The sequence below is a fragment of the Sycon ciliatum genome, chromosome 2, assembly GCF_964019385.1.
Source record: "Sycon ciliatum chromosome 2, ocSycCili1.1, whole genome shotgun sequence".
NCBI lineage: Eukaryota > Metazoa > Porifera > Calcarea > Leucosolenida > Sycettidae > Sycon > Sycon ciliatum.
In genome coordinates, this window is record NC_088644.1 from 4,124,961 (window position 1) to 4,140,541 (window position 15,581).

At 47.6% G+C, this 15,581-nt stretch overlaps 1 protein-coding gene across 1 annotated transcript; it reads left to right on the forward strand.

Annotated features, from left to right (window-relative positions):
- Positions 1-1,507: 1,507 nt before the first annotated feature.
- Positions 1,508-15,493, forward strand: LOC135808314 (uncharacterized). Its single transcript, XM_065321487.1, has 14 exons — positions 1,508-2,471; positions 3,144-3,248; positions 4,596-4,697; positions 5,272-5,373; positions 7,183-7,281; positions 7,393-7,491; positions 8,635-8,721; positions 9,846-9,931; positions 10,160-10,346; positions 10,742-11,089; positions 11,914-12,069; positions 12,543-12,653; positions 13,215-13,374; positions 14,684-15,493. Exons 1-14 carry the CDS (start codon positions 2,346-2,348, stop codon positions 14,986-14,988), a joined length of 2,073 nt encoding a protein of 690 aa, XP_065177559.1. The 5' UTR covers positions 1,508-2,345; the 3' UTR covers positions 14,989-15,493.
- The last annotated feature ends 88 nt before the right edge of the window (positions 15,494-15,581 follow it).

The following is a 15,581-nucleotide window of genomic DNA, read 5'->3' on the forward strand; positions in this document are numbered from 1 at the left end:
CCTATATGGGCCTAACGCCTTCTCTTCCTCCCTCGGCTCAAGGTTTCGCAGCTTGATCGCCTTCAGGTCCTGCAGAACCGAGCGGCGAGAGCGGTATACGGTTTGCCGCCTCACACCTCGGCCCAGCCTCTGCTCGAACGGATGTCCCTGTACAGCGTTCGCAAGTGCTACGCACAGAACTTAGAAGCGGCTCGTCCTGGTGTGGCGCTGTGTCAATGGGAAAGCCAGCAGTGTCCTCCAGGACCTATTCTCACCATCACCTTGCAGCACCACCCGGCACCAGGTTTCCAGGGGCCTCACTGTCCCCTCGGCACAGTCAGAAGCCGGCAGATCTCGCCTGGCCTTTCAGGCAGCCTTGGCCTGGAACGCTCTCCCAAGGAGTGTAAGGGAGATCAAGGCTGCCCAGTAATTTAAGCTTGCCTCCATCCCCTACACCTTGCAATGAATGCTCTGTCTGACTTTTCCCGTCCACACACCATGTCATTTACTCTTCTCTGCGTGCTTGTGCGCTTATGAACTCTTTGTGTTCCCTCTGTTGACGCTTCAAAATCGCTCTATTGACACTGCAAAATCGCTCTGTTAACGCTGCAAAATTGCTTATCATCTCCCTCCCTCCCTCCCTCCCTCCCTCTCTCTCTCTCTCTCTCTCTCTCTCTCTCTCTCTCTCTCTCTCTCTCTCTCTCTCTCTCTCTCTCTCTCTCTCTCTCTCTCTCTCTCTCTCTCTCTCCCTCCCTCCCTCCCTCCCTCCCTCCCTCCCTCCCTCTCTCTCCCTCCCTCCCTCAACAACATTCCTAAACCATGCCGCAGTGCTAACTGAACTTGCATGAAACATACCAGAAAAAGTGCTGTATACCTGAGCTGTACAATCATGATTGTGTATACTACACAGTAAACAGGCAGGCACAGTGGGTTGGTCAAAGACCATGATTGAGATACGAGAGGTACCTGGTTCAAGTCCTGCCTGGGAGCGGTTTTCCAGCCGTGCTGCTACCCACAGTCAACTGGGAACTTGTGGCCAGGCACAAGGGGTACATGGATGCAGCTAATGGGGTCGATTTCGGCACTTGTGCCAGTGGTTGTGAGACTTGCCCACTCACCCCCACCGTTAGGCGCTGCATCTGCCGCTAGGGTTTATCGGGTGTTAGCGGCCGTCGTGAGTTCCCTTCGGGAACGGATACGATAATTTACTTTTACTTACTTACACAGTATAGTCATGATGTAGATCTACCCAAGAGTTCAATCACCCCGGTCCGGGTGTTATGAACATGATGAACTACTGAGTAGATCACAGGTACTAGCAAGAGTAGATAAACTGGGTTATGTACTCTTGGTACTAGGTAGATCTACATACCTGGTGGCAGAGGTGTACGAAAATGACGCACCTCCAGCCATGTGACGTGACGTCACGGATGAGCTCCGACTCCGACTCTCTCCGAGCCTGTTCATAATGTTGTCGAGGATATGGCTCCGAGCGAGTGGACGCTTTGAGTTTGACTTCGAAGCTTTGAGTTGAGGGGGTTCTGGAAACAAAAATACTGACATTTTTGCCTTGACGTGATCTCGGTGATGTCGTGTAAAAAAAGGACGGTGAATCGGTGACTTGAGCCCCCACACGACTCAAGAAAAGAGTCGAGTCTACCTCAAGACTGCCAAAGTCATGCGGTGAACCACTGATGTTGTGCTTTCGTGACGCTGAAATTAGTAAATCTCATGTTGAGGACCCAACTTCTCACCGCTGGCTGAATACACGATGGTAATGAATGAACAGCAGAGCTTCATTTGGAAATCGAGCTGAGGAAAGATTTTACAATTCTAAATAGCTCCTGGCTGACCTGCTCCAGCTGGAATATTTATTAGATTTTCTGGCTCAACTTCAGACTGATCACACAGTGGATGGTGATGCGGAAAGCCAGCTGAGGAGATTGTTTGAACGCTTGTGGCAGCAGGTGTTGACTTTGTCTGGCAGAAAGTACATCCTAAGAATTTCCTGCTTGCTTTGGGCTTCAGACTGGTCACACGGTGCGATTGGATGGTGATGCGGAAAGCCAGCTGAGGAGATTGGAGTTTGAACGCTTGTGGCAGCAGCTGTTGACTTTGTCTTGCAGAAAGTACATGCTAAGAATTTCCTGCTTGCTTTGGGTGAAGCTTGTGCGCTCACCACGAATGGTATATTATTAGTTGCATCGCATGGGCTAATTCTCATAGAATGGTTTTCTTCTGCCAAGAAGATTTTGTGAGATTGCTCCCATCAATTGTTTCAGATTCTTGAGAATGAGAATTGATACTAGAAAAGCGTGAGCATACTCTGGACACCATCGAACATCTTGGCCAGCCATTGAGTGAAGATGAGTGGTTTGGCGGTAGGTGCTGAGTTGGCGGACGACACGTTTGAGGTGGTAACCACCGAGGACTGTATGCCCTGTTTGACCGGTTGTGACGGTCCGGAGGCGGAGACGTGTCTGGCCGGAGAGGTGAGCCGTGCGTCTCGATGCAGGCTAGCTGTGCATGCATATTGTAACTACCGGCACGCGTAGAAGAAACAGGATTCCAAAGATGTGTGCCACAAGAAAGTCCAGGCTTGAGGGAACATGAGCATGAGTACCACATGTCTGCATGTGATTACTGTCGCGGCGTTTTTCTACATTTCGGCTCAAAGATGTGGCCAACCTGGCTTGAGATTTCCATGTTTTAGATGCCTGCCGCTATTGCAAAGGAGTACAGTACTGCAGGGCGTCGAAGAACGGGGCGTGCCGCGGGTTCTAGCCTAACCCGTTCTTATATTTAGCGAACACAGCAGTTTCGTTCTTTTTCGATGGTGCAGCATTACATGTACATTATTTTATGCAGAGTTATACGTCTGAGTGTACATTATGGTTTCCGTTATTATCTGGGGGGCATCCACTGCAAACTCATTCAAGCAATCTGGCATCGTCCATCAGTTGAAGCCTCTAGCCCGTTGAGTGTGTATAACGTTAGAACCAGGTTAGGTATACCGTAGAGGAGGAGGTGGGGGGGGGGGGGCGTCACCATTCTTTTTGCTCATGATCTAAAGTTTGTCATCGCAAGCCCTGTGTATTGTTCAATGTGAGAGTTGTGCCCTTGTGGTATTTACCGTACGTATGTGCATCTTGTGTACTCTGTAGGTTGACTCCGTCGCCGGTGATTTCCTAGTGGCCTGCTTCAAGGGAGACATTGTACAAGTACGCGAGTTTCTTGAGGACGGCATATCACCAAATGCCGTATCCACAGTAAGAACCTGACTAGAGGCGGTGTGCAGCTCACAATCTAAATTAATAAATAATTACCGTACTCGCTCGATTAGAGCCCTCTCTTGAATAGTACCCTGCCTCCCATATCGATTCTGCCAGTCTTTGCGTCAGTGACACTGCGCCTGGGCTAGCGTCTTTGCATTCACTCTGCCACTGATATTGGCCGCAGCAAGGACCACGGGTACTCATACATGCAGTTCACTCTCAGGGACTCAAATTTCAGCTGCCGATTTATTCGCGCCAGGAATAGTTAATTCCTAGTGCAGCAGACTGGCATCTGTGTTCACCCCCAGTGTTCTATCCTCTTCACCCCCCAGTGTTCTATCCTCGTCACCAACGGTGGCAGAGTCTGTGGCGGAAGAGGCATCATCATGATGCCATCCCATTCCTTCCAGTGACCGCGAACAAGCCAAGCAGTGCGCTGGGCACACCTTAGTGTATGCCTTTTTTGCCGTTTGTTCTGTCTGCTGTATTTACCGTAATGTCGCGTATCCAAGAGAATGAAGTTGAAGACACCACTGCAGCTGTACGTATGGTTGATAAATATGGTGCTAAAGACACACCTGGCAATATACGTGTCATTACCACCATATTTATCAACCATAAGTACAGCTGCAGTGGTGTCTTCAACTTCATTCTCCCGAGTCGAGCTCCGTATGAAGACATCCAAGAAGAAGATTGCCTGATGAGTCCAGCGGGGACGAAATGTACGTCGCAATCGAGCTATGTCGTTGCTGTGTCATCTTCTATGTGCCATGCGCTACTTGATGTACCAGCCTGCAGTGTCGGATACCACCAACCATTCATCGACGAGGCGCCAGGCGCGAACTGATGGTGGTGGTGGTGAGAAGGAGAGCTCTGTGCCAGAACTTTGCAGCCTAGAGAGCGTGTGTGGGCAGGCGTGTGTTTACCGCCATATTGCCAGGTGTGTCTTTACCACCATATTTATCAACCATTGCGTATTCAAGCCGGGCTTATTCCTGTAGAAGCTGATGTCAGGGCTAGGCTTCTATTCACATCAGGCTTGTATTCAAACCAGGCATTTCTATGTGTGTCAACACTAAAACCAGGCTTATGTGCCGACAGTGTATCTTGAAAATCAGGCTTGTGTTCAAAACAGGCTTCTATATGAGATAGGCTTTAATACGAGACACTACGGTATATATTATATTTCATTTGTTCACAATCACTGGCATTAGCCAATGAAGAGGTGGTATGGGTGATAGCCAGCCATGGTGATAGAAATGGGGGGGGGGGGGGGGGAGATGTAGCGCTTCATACCTCCATTGTCTTGCTTGATGTACTGCCCTGTGTTCTGTGCCGTAGTATTGTCAATCGTCACCTATTCACCTAGCAGTGCAAGGTGGTTATAGTGACATCATCTCCGTATTGGTCAGAGCTGGAGCCAATGTCAATGTCTACAATGAGGTACGCTGAGTTGGAAAAAACTTATAATCAGTTCAGGTTGCTTGTTGTTGCTCTGTTTTCCCAAAAAGGTGTTTGACTCTACAATGCATGTCCTTACACACAGTAACAGTACAGCCTATCTCTGCACTGCCTGTCACATTAACCGTTCAAGTCTGATCATAGCTGCAGGAGGCGTTGGAAACTTCTTGTTTCATTGAGCGCCGCTTAGCAAGTCCAGTGCTCCTATCTCTAACTGTTTCACCTATGCCTCAGGCGTGTGGCTTGCACATCTGTGGTATGGTGAGTATTTGTATCAGAGCACATCTGTGCTGTGGTGACTATGTAACACCGGCAACCTATAGTCACCACTTTGCCTATTGTGACTACGGTATGTAGTACATATGGCGGCCCTTTGCCTGTATGTTGACTGAACTACGCTGACTACACTTGAGCTGCGCACATGTTCTTCATCTTTTTGTGAGAGCTTGGACAATCCGCTTGTCCAGGCACAAAGGCAGCAATGCCTGTTCATTCTGGCGAAGTAAAATAAAATATACCAACCAACCAACATGTGCCTGGCTCTGTTGTGTTGTAGGAAGGCCGGCATCCTCTTCACGAAGCGTCCATACAAGGCAGACCGCATATTGCCTCTCTGCTAGTCGAGTGTGGTGCTAACGTCAATGCCCATACACAGGAGGTAGGCGAACTCTACACCGCCGACAGAGTGCTCTACACCGCCGAAAGAGTGGCTTCACATCATTGTCATGTGACTGCATTTGTGTAGAAAAAAGTGTTCATGACAACGTGTGGACAGTGGAAACGCAATGGCTGACATCACGTGACCAACTGGTGCAGTGGATTGACTGCAGTGGAAGCTACATGGCTGTCCTGTATGATCATGTGGTAGATCAGGGGCGTACCCAAGGGGGGGGGGGGGTACGAGGGGTACGGACGACCCCCTCCCCCCCCCCCTATGGTGGTCGTGGTCGGGCGAAAAAGTGGTCCGGCCAAAGCCGGAGCGGCTGCTACGCCCCTGTATAATAGCAGTTTGGTCTATATTTTTAATCATTCAACATCTCCCTTTACTGATGAGCTATGTATTAGCGAAACGGCTGTCTGAAGGAGTTTATCAATATCGTCTACGGAAGTGTCCTCGCAATGGTGATGGTTGTGTGCAGGAGGGTCTAGTCGGCTAAAGAGCGCAGTGTAATGGTGGAGGTGACTCAACAAATGCACAACTGTGCAATAGTTTTCCTGAATTGATTGCTGGCTGCATATCTTGTGCATCTGCAAGTGGGCCGATACAATACGGGCCGTGGAAGTACTGGGTGTAGTCCCGCTCCCACCCTGAGTGACTAGTTGTGTGTGACATGAAAGCCGTGCAGTACATGGGTACACTGTGTGGAGCAAGATTTACATGTCATGACAATACAGTCACCGAGACTTGCACCATCACTGGTCCATAGGCAAACAATGGTCAACATGTTTAAAGGAGGGGCCTGGTTCCCTTGGCCCCCTGTGAATCTGCCACTACCATTGATGAAAGGTTCAGGTTTGAAGTCATGTTCCACATGCATCCCTGCGCTGAGTCGAATGGCCTTGGTCCGAGAAAGCTGAGACGCTCCCTTCCTACTTTAATCCCAATCGAACTCGCGCACTTCCACCGAAACTGGGTGACTGCGCCCTACTAGATGGGGATTTGTATGCAAAATGTCACTTAAAGCGCCATTTCGTTCTTATAAAAGCACGGATGACCGCTATTGGCCCATATGTTGTAGTCTTTTGGACGCTGAGTCGACTGGTTTTGGTCCGAAAAGGCTGCGATGCAGTGTTCCTCCTTTATTCCCAATCGAACACGGTTGAACAAGCGGTCACGTGCTCCTGGGTGCCCGAATCACCTGGTCACCACGCCAGCAGGCGACAACTTTCACACCAAGGTTCAACTCGAGTGACAGGACTGCACCCAAAAAAGGTCAGACTGGCTAGTAAGTTGTACCCTGCAGGCACGGTGACCAGGTGACTGGTGTACGCAGGAGCACGTGACCGCTTGTTCAACCATGTTCGATTGGGAATAAAGGAGGAACGTTGCATCGCAGCCTTTTCGGACCAAAACCAGTCGACTCAGCGTCCAAAAGACTACAACATATGGGCCAATCGCGGTCATCCGTGCTTCTATAAGAACGAAATGGCGCTTTTAGTGACATTTTGCATACAAATCCCCATCTAGTAGGGCGCAGTCACCCAGTTTCGGTGGAAGTGCGCGAGTTCGATTGGGATTAAAGTAGAAAGGGAGCGTCTCAGCTTCCTCGGACCAAGGCCATTCAACTCAGCACCCCGAAGACTACAACTGGTGAAATTTTGATTTTAGCTTTAACTTCCCCTTTAATAGTACCATGGATGAACGACTGCTGTCTATAGACTTCAGATGACATCAGATATGTATGCACTGGTTACTAAACGTAAGTCTTACTGTGTGCATGTGTGTGTGCACTTGTGTTTTAATCAGCTTGGCGAAACAGCGTTGCACCTCGCCATTCAGTGGAGAGAGAAGCGTGTCATGCAGGCCCTTCTCAAGCACAACGCTGACTGGAGTGCGTTGGATAAGGTAGGGTTGTCTTTCTACCTTCTAGCATGACATTCGGTATAATGCAGAGGTGACCTGGTTGAAAATAGTGTGACTCTGTGTGCTGTGTGTTCTGTGTTTTGCTATTCACAGTTTGGACGTACTCCTCTACACTGGGCGGCCCGATTTGCAAACGTACCCGCCACCAGAGTGCTGCTGCAGTATGGAGCATCCAGCATTTTACGAGATAAGGTACTAGTACAGCGACAGTGTGTTTGATTTCTCTCTGCATTGCATCATCACAATCACATGCATCATCACAATCACATGCATCATCACAATCACATGCATCATCACAATCACATGCATCATCACAATCACATGCATCATCACAATCACATGCATCATCACAATCACATGCATCATCACAATCACATGCATCATCACAATCACATGCATCATCACAATCACATGCATCATCACAATCACATGCATCATCACAATCACATGCATCATCACAATCACATGCATCATCACAATCACATGCATCATCACAATCACATGCATCATCACAATCACATGCATCATCACAATCACATGCATCATCACAATCACATGCATCATCACAATCACATGCATCATCACAATCACATGCATCATCACAATCACATGCATCATCACAATCACATGCATCATCACAATCACATGCATCATCACAATCACATGCATCATCACAATCACATGCATCATCACAATCACATGCATCATCACAATCACATGCATCATCACAATCACATGCATCATCACAATCACATGCATCATCACAATCACATGCATCATCACAATCACATGCATCATCACAATCACATGCATCATCACAATCACATGCATCATCACAATCACATGCATCATCACAATCACATGCATCATCACAATCACATGCATCATCACAATCACATGCATCATCACAAGATCCCCACTGTATACTAATGGTAGTTCACGAAGAGCGCCAGGCAATGTGTAGCGTTTACGAGTTGTAGGATTCTCAACTTTCTTGTTTCGTCTCTTGTGGTGTTAAAAGCACTTTACGGCGCTATTTTGCAGCTTCTGCCGTCATGTTCGCTTGTTTATGCATGCACGGGACTGTTTGTGTGTGTGTGTGTGCGTGCGTGCGTGTGTGTGTGTGTGTGTGTGTGTGTGTGCGTGTGTGTGTGTGTGTATGTGTGTGTGTGTGTGCGTATGTGTACGTGTGTGTGTAAGTACATGCATGTCCATGTGTGTACGTATGTGTGTTGGTGTATGCGTGCATACATGTGTGTGTGTGTGTGTGTGTGTGTGTGTGTGTGTGTGTGTGTGTGTGTGTGTGTGTGTGTGTGTGTATATCCTGCCAAACAGACTGGCGATAGTCCTCTGTACATTGCAGCATCTTTACAGCACATCAATGTTGTGACAGCTATGTTGCAAGCGACGTCTCAGAATTTGGTAGGGGACCACCATACTGTCCCTTTCTACTGTGTAAATATATGACTGTATGTATTTTAGAACATGCAATCACACCTAGGAAGAGAACACACTCCAGGCAAAAATCAGCTAGGTTACAGGCAATAAGCAAAGACTGAAGAGCATTGGACTAAGCATAGCAGAGAGGTGACAGAACAGCTCATGCATGAGTAGGCAAAACGCGAGACCGCAGGCGCGTGCGCCGTATGGGTTCCTGGGTGCCCGGAACCCCCCCCCTTTTTCGCTCAAAATGCAGGATTTTGCTTCATTTTTTGAAAATTTTCCCGCGCGAGGTCCCCCGGACCCCCCCCCCTTGAAGGGCACCGGCGCACGCGCCTGACCCACCGCATACACATTGAAGGAATGACAAAAGGTTGTGATATCCATGTACATGTCTGATGTGTTGACGTCACTAAGACGTCACTAGGACTCTGCATGCACGCAGGCCAACCTGTGCTGCCTTCCCCTTTTGTTGTTGTTCTGTCTTCCGAGTCCTTGAAGTGACTTCCTCGTTGTTGGCTTATGTCAATAGAATTATACATACCGGTAACATCCTTGTCTCAGTCTGAGTTGTAATAAGGTACAAGTGTGAAGAAATCGAACAAGCTTGCAATGTAGTGTGGCAACAATGGACAATAGACCTATTTGCCAGTTTTATTTCTCGCTACTCATTCTTCGTGTTTCTTTTCGCTTTTGCCTGTGTTCCACCTGATGAGAAGGCATGGATGTATACACGTGGAAAACCTTTCAAAAACGTTGCTTGTGTCGTGAAAAGCCTCAAGTTTGTTCACTTCATAGAAAACTTTTTGGAACATGCCTTTGTGGATATCTGTACGTATCTCTGCAGAAATTCGTGTCAATCTGCATTAGGACTGCAGTCACTGCACACGCATGACAGCTTTATGCACTGGGAACTGTTGTCTGTATGTTTGCACCACTGCTCTGATGGTGTAGATGACATTGAAAATGTAATAATTATTTGGATGGCCTCTAGTTAGTGCGTGTTGCTACTTTGGCCTCTGGTTAGTTGCACTAAGTACACTAAGTTCATTTTTTGCTTTTTCTGTGTTATCCATCTTGATATCATGTTGTAATTCTGTTTGTAGAGCTCGGCATCTTTGCCTTGCAAGCTGTGCCTACGATCGATCAATGCGGCCCTGCTCAAGGATCATCTTCAAGTATGCAACGCAATGTACGTTGGAGCAAAGTGTGTTGTTTATCTGCACTCTCTCACTTACTTGGAGAGAGACAGAGACAGACAGACAGACAGACAGAGAGAGAGTCCGCTAGCCATCTCTTCACCCCCCCCCCCCTTCTTTTCTCTTATTTACAGATGTGCGATTGTAAATTTGATTGAAAAGCTACTGATTGAGTCTCAGTTACCCATGCTTTCCCTTTTTATTTTTTTGGCTATTTTCAGTGATTTACCAGCAGCTGACGAGCAGCCTGATATCACAACGCTACTATCACAGCACCGGGCATCGCTGTGCAAGACGAGAAGCACTGCCCTGTGCAGAATTCAGATCCGCCGAGACCATGCCTGGGAGGATGCACTGGCCTTCTACCGACAGCGCTGGACAGCTGCGGACTTGGCCAGGGAACCCAAAGTAAGAATATACAGGTATTGCTGGTGCTGCTGTCTGCTACTGCTGCTCTTTTTCCGCTGTTTGCTTCTGATGTTCGCTTTTGCTGTTTTCTACTGCTATTTTCTGGGTGCTGTTTGATGCTGCAGCTGCTACTGCGACTAGTATTGCTGCTGTTGGTATTGCTGCTGATTCTGCCATAACTGCTGTTGCTCTCAATGCAGAAGATATACATTATATAGATGCCTTTCTTGTAGTTCATTGGGATCAGAAAATGTTTTGTATCTCTGGATCACCTTTAGCTGAGATAAGTGCACAGAGCATTGTGCAATGGACATCATACTGTCTGATTAGCTTGTGCCTTGTGTATGCTGGTGTGGATCTCTTGCTGGTGCTCTCTCTGTTTATGCCGATACTAGGTGACGTTTGTTGGAGAGCCAGGCATTGATGCCGGTGGTCCGCGTCGAGATTTCTTTCGTATCGTTGCCAGCGTGGCGTCGACGGAAGCCTCGCTGCTGTTGGAGGGCCAGTCAGGTCATCTGCTGCCTCGACACAATGTGCAGGCTCTGGAGACCGGTCTGTTCTCAGCGCTCGGTTGTCTCGTAGGGCATTCAATCATCCACGGAGGACCGGGTCTTCCCATCTTCTCCAAGGCAGTGTTTGATTTCCTATGCCTGGAGTCGAATGCTTCATCGTCCGCTGGCGTGCAGATGCAACTCATGCTGGATGATGTCATCGACGAGCGGTTACGTGATGTCATGACTAAGGTACGGTCACTGGTGCTGGTTGTCCGGGACATTATCCAGGCTGTCTAATGTACATGACCCGCAGGATTGTACACCTGCCAGTACTGTCTCTATCCCGTGCTGCGAGGACAGAGCTTCACACCATGTGACATGGTTCAATAGGTTACGCGGCGAGCAGATCGTGCAAGTGACTAACAGAGAGTTGTGTACCCAAAACACGGTCGTTTACAACTCGCTCATGCACAGGACGCAGTGTGTGTGGGTTTGTCACCCGATGTAATATTCTGCCGTTGCAGACGCGATACACTGCTTTTGCATACTCTTGGTGGTCATGTCCTCGTCATTACCTTCTGTAAAGGGACCTCAACCGCGCACATCACGGTGCTCATGGCATTTGACGACGCACTGTCACAGAGATACATTGAAAGCAGAACGGCTTCTGTTTCAGCGTGAATTTCATGCCGAAGCAACCATTAGGGGACGATCAGTTTGTGTGTTATGAATCAAGACCCTACTATCAATGATATGAAGTCGACAGCTGATAATGGATGCAAAGCAGTCATTATACATGTACGTGTTCACGTGTCATGCTGTATGTTACTATCCTCTCTAAAGGCATGCGGGTGTCTTTGACAGAATTAATGTATCAAGACCTGTGTCTTTTCGAAAGTCAGCCAAATCCGACGTAACAATTTTCTCCTTGCATGGTCTCTCAACAATTCTACTAAACGGTCTGTTTGCTGACAAACCTCCTCTCCTCCAGCAGTAGTGATTTATTTTACAGTGCGGCGCACTGGTGCAGGCTCGTGGTGTTGATCCCATACGGTGTATCTTCCTGTGCTTAGCTTTCATCTGCGTCAGAGGCTGAGTTCCAGGCCCTCCTTACTGAGGACGAGTCAGTCAAGTCTCAGCTCTTTGCGTCCGGCTACTGCCGACCACTGTCCAAGTGCTCTGCGCCTAAAGACGGCGCTGCAATGCTGCACTGCTTACTCTATCATGAGGTAGGTACCAGTACATGTATATGTGTGAAACATTGACCGATAATGCGGGCAAGCAAGCAATGACTACGACATGTATCAAGTTCATTATGGCAGCAGACTTGCCCTTCTCACAGGGACAAATCTACTTTCATTGTTTTGTTTAGATGAAAGATTGTCCAACATGCAGGGGTCTTATTCATTTTGTCTGACAATGGAGTAAAACCTATGTTTTGCATCCATTGAGAAGGGCCTTCATCAAGTATTATTTATTGAGGTTTGGGCGGTTTGTATGGGTTTTCTGTCCACCGTCTGGTAGTCACTGCAGACAGGCTTTAGTGCTTGAGGGATCAAGTGCATCTACTCTCTCTCTCTCTTTCGCTCTCTCTCTCTCTCTCTCTCTCTCTCTCTCTCTCTCTCTCTCTCTCTCTCTCTCTCTCTCTCTCTTTTCTTTTCTATAAAGATGTTCTTGTCTCATTGCTGTATAATGTTCGTAGATTATTCTGCGTCGCAAGGCTGAACTGGATCAGTTCCGCTTGGGTTTGGCACATCTGGGCTTGGATGAGATCATACGCCGCTATCCTCAGTTGATGATGCCGTTTTTCGTGGTATGGCTCGTTGTTGTGTGTGACCGGTGTGTAGTGTAGCGAATCTCTTGTACCACCTGTGTGTGTGTGTGTGTGTGCTTGTGTGTGTGTATGTGCGTGTGTGTACGTGGGTGTTGTGTGTGTCTGTGTCTGTGTCTCTATGTGTGCCTGTGTCTCTATGTGTCTGTGTGCGCGTGGGTGGATGGGGGTCCTGCATGCTTGGACGAATGTACTTTTGCGTACAGTATGCAAGGACCATTTGACTTGGCTAAGCTGTATCAACACAGGCAACTGCATGGCTGTACATGCTACATACCAGACTATGTGTGCCAGTTGCCAGCCTACCACTATGACTCTCTGCTGTACACACATTAGAACTGTAGCATATCTCGGGCTTTATGAAAACACCTTGGTATTGTGAACTGGCCTAGTCAATTGCATGTAGCAGGATAGAATGAAGTTGTTTTAGCTGTTATGTATGTAAAGCGTTTTGGACAATTTGTCTCAACTCATGTAGTCTTATTGTGTTTCCGCTGCTGATGCTGCTATTGCTGTTGTTGCTGTTGTTGTGATGGTGTATAGGAGGATGCACTGTCGTCTGGCCTCAGTGTGGACGATATTGTCGGTCTCTTACAGCCCGTGTTCCCAAGACTCAATCAGAGAACTGAGCAGGGCAAGGCATTACTCAGCATGTGCCAACGGGTCTACGCAGGCTTTCATCGCTTCTTGCAACTCTGCCAAGGTTTGTGCTGGTCTTGTAGTTTGGAATTCCTGCGTGTTTGCAAGTCCACAGGAATTGTCCCTAACTAATTGTTCACAAAAGCTGTGGGAGGTGAGTCGATCAGACCCACCTCAAAGTGATCGAACAGCAAACATTCATTCGCTCTGCTGCACCCATGTCACCCGGAGAAAACTCAGTCTGCCCAAGTCTCATGCGAACCGCAACAAATGTTGCCATTGAACTACAAGTATAACCATTGCTTCCTTTCTGGTTCGGACCGGAGAACTGGTTACTGCCAGTGACTCTGTAGACTCATATTGATCCTTGGAAAATACTTCGAAGTAGTTATAAGAATTATTTCCACGGCAGCCATTGCAGCACGAATAACACATGGGATTTTCCTCCTTTGTTCTTTTCACTCCGTGCGCCCTCGACTTGCATACCCCAGGATGCATGTAGTGTTCGGGAAAGCCGGTACCTGTGATCACTAGTGGTGAAACGAATATACCGAATGTTCGAATATTCGTTCAGTTTGACACATTCGAACGAATATTTCTCATGGCGAATATTCGTTAACCCGGTATGCAGAATCAACCGGGCGACTTCAAACTTTCGTAACTTCGTGAATACTTGACTGAATCGATTCATTGAAAGATCTATCGGCATTAGCAAACTCTCAGCTGTTGTTTAGAAGCCACCCGAACGCAATCTTAGGTCCCGAAGGGGAGGTATGGCGCTCGAACGAAAATCACGTCTCAAGCTCAAGCTGTTTTTCGAGCCTGTGAAAGGCACTTCAGCTGGGGATTTTTGTGAAAAATGACCTAGAAATGATGGAGAAATATATGCCTTCGTTCGTCATGCCTAATAATAGTGACAATATCCAATAAGATGACTGAGAGGAGGGCATGTGATGTCATCCGTGTTAACGAAAGAATATTCGTTCGTTCGTTCGTTAAGCCGAAGAATATTCGGCTACTGGGTTTTGATATTCGTTTCACCACTAGTGATCACCAATGGCCGCCAGTTGTCGGCTGTGTCCACCACACCTCACCTGCACGCCACTTGCAGCTGCAGCTTATTACCTTTTATCGCTGCCTCTGTTTTCTCCCTTTGCCATTTTCCTTCACAGAGTTGGGTTTATGTGGCAACAGAGGAACAAACATTATGATTTCAAGTTCCATAGCGAAAAGGACTAATAGTTATGATTTAAAGTTCCATGGCTTCGCAATGCTCAATGAAACCAGGGGATGATATGCTTCTCATTCTGTGGATGAAGTATTGGTACATACATATTAAGAGTTTGGCTTGTGTTCTTTGTTGGGTGATGTAGATGATAAGGAGTTTGGCGTGTCACTCGGTGATGTCCTTGTGTTCCTCACCGGCTCTGAAACGATACCCGCGGGGGGCTTTGGTCAACCGATCAGCGTCTTCTTTGTCGAGTCGCAAACGCGGGACAGGGAAGACGAGCCCCACACGGGTAGTCGCGTATACCGCCTTCCGTGTGTGTCGACCTGCTCTTTAACCGTGACATTGTTCCATCCCAGCCCCACTGCATCAGATGTTGATGAATCCGTGTTGATGTTTACCTTGAAAACTGCCATTGTCGAGTCGAAGGACTCTTATGGACGAGCGTAGCAAATTTGCGATCATTTCATTAGAGTATCCTATTCTGCTCTTGCACCCGGTGCCTGAATATCTTCTTTATCATTGACCGACAGAATGTTATTTGCAATGGTAGCAATATTGGTAGACACTGATCTTTTAAGAACAATTTCTTCATTTGACCTGTCTGGTTCATATCAAAATTCTGATACATAGGTGGTGTCCGGGCTGTAGCCCGATAGCTTGATTTGCTACATATGACTTTAAGAAGACTACATGAGCAGGCTTAGCTGAGCATCTGAGCGTCCCTGATGCTTGCTTCACTGGCTGCTATATTCCTACTTGTAACTCCCTCCGAGCAGATGTGTGTGCTGTGCATATTGCTGATGTCATGGACTAATTTACTCGCCATGTCTTATTGCTGCTGATGGATCTGATGCTGGTCATTGATTTCTTCTATTCTAACTTTTTTTTCTCTCAGAACTAGACTGACTGTATAGTTGACATCTCTATGCAGGAATAATTTACGATAACCGCATCATCTGACTACCGTGATATTGACTAGGAGTCACACTCAGTGTGAGTGTCGCGGCCTTGAGTGTGTTGTCCGTAGCTAACGACAAGAA

Coding starts and splice junctions, on each gene's coding strand:
- LOC135808314 (XM_065321487.1), top strand. CDS start 2,346: ATGAGTGGTTTGGCGGTAGGTGCTGAGTTGGCGGACGACACGTTTGAG. Junction 2,472..3,143: donor AGACGTGTCTGGCCGGAGAG/GTGAGCCGTGCG, acceptor TGTACTCTGTAG/GTTGACTCCGTCGCCGGTGA. Junction 9,932..10,159: donor CTTCAAGTATGCAACGCAAT/GTACGTTGGAGC, acceptor GGCTATTTTCAG/TGATTTACCAGCAGCTGACG.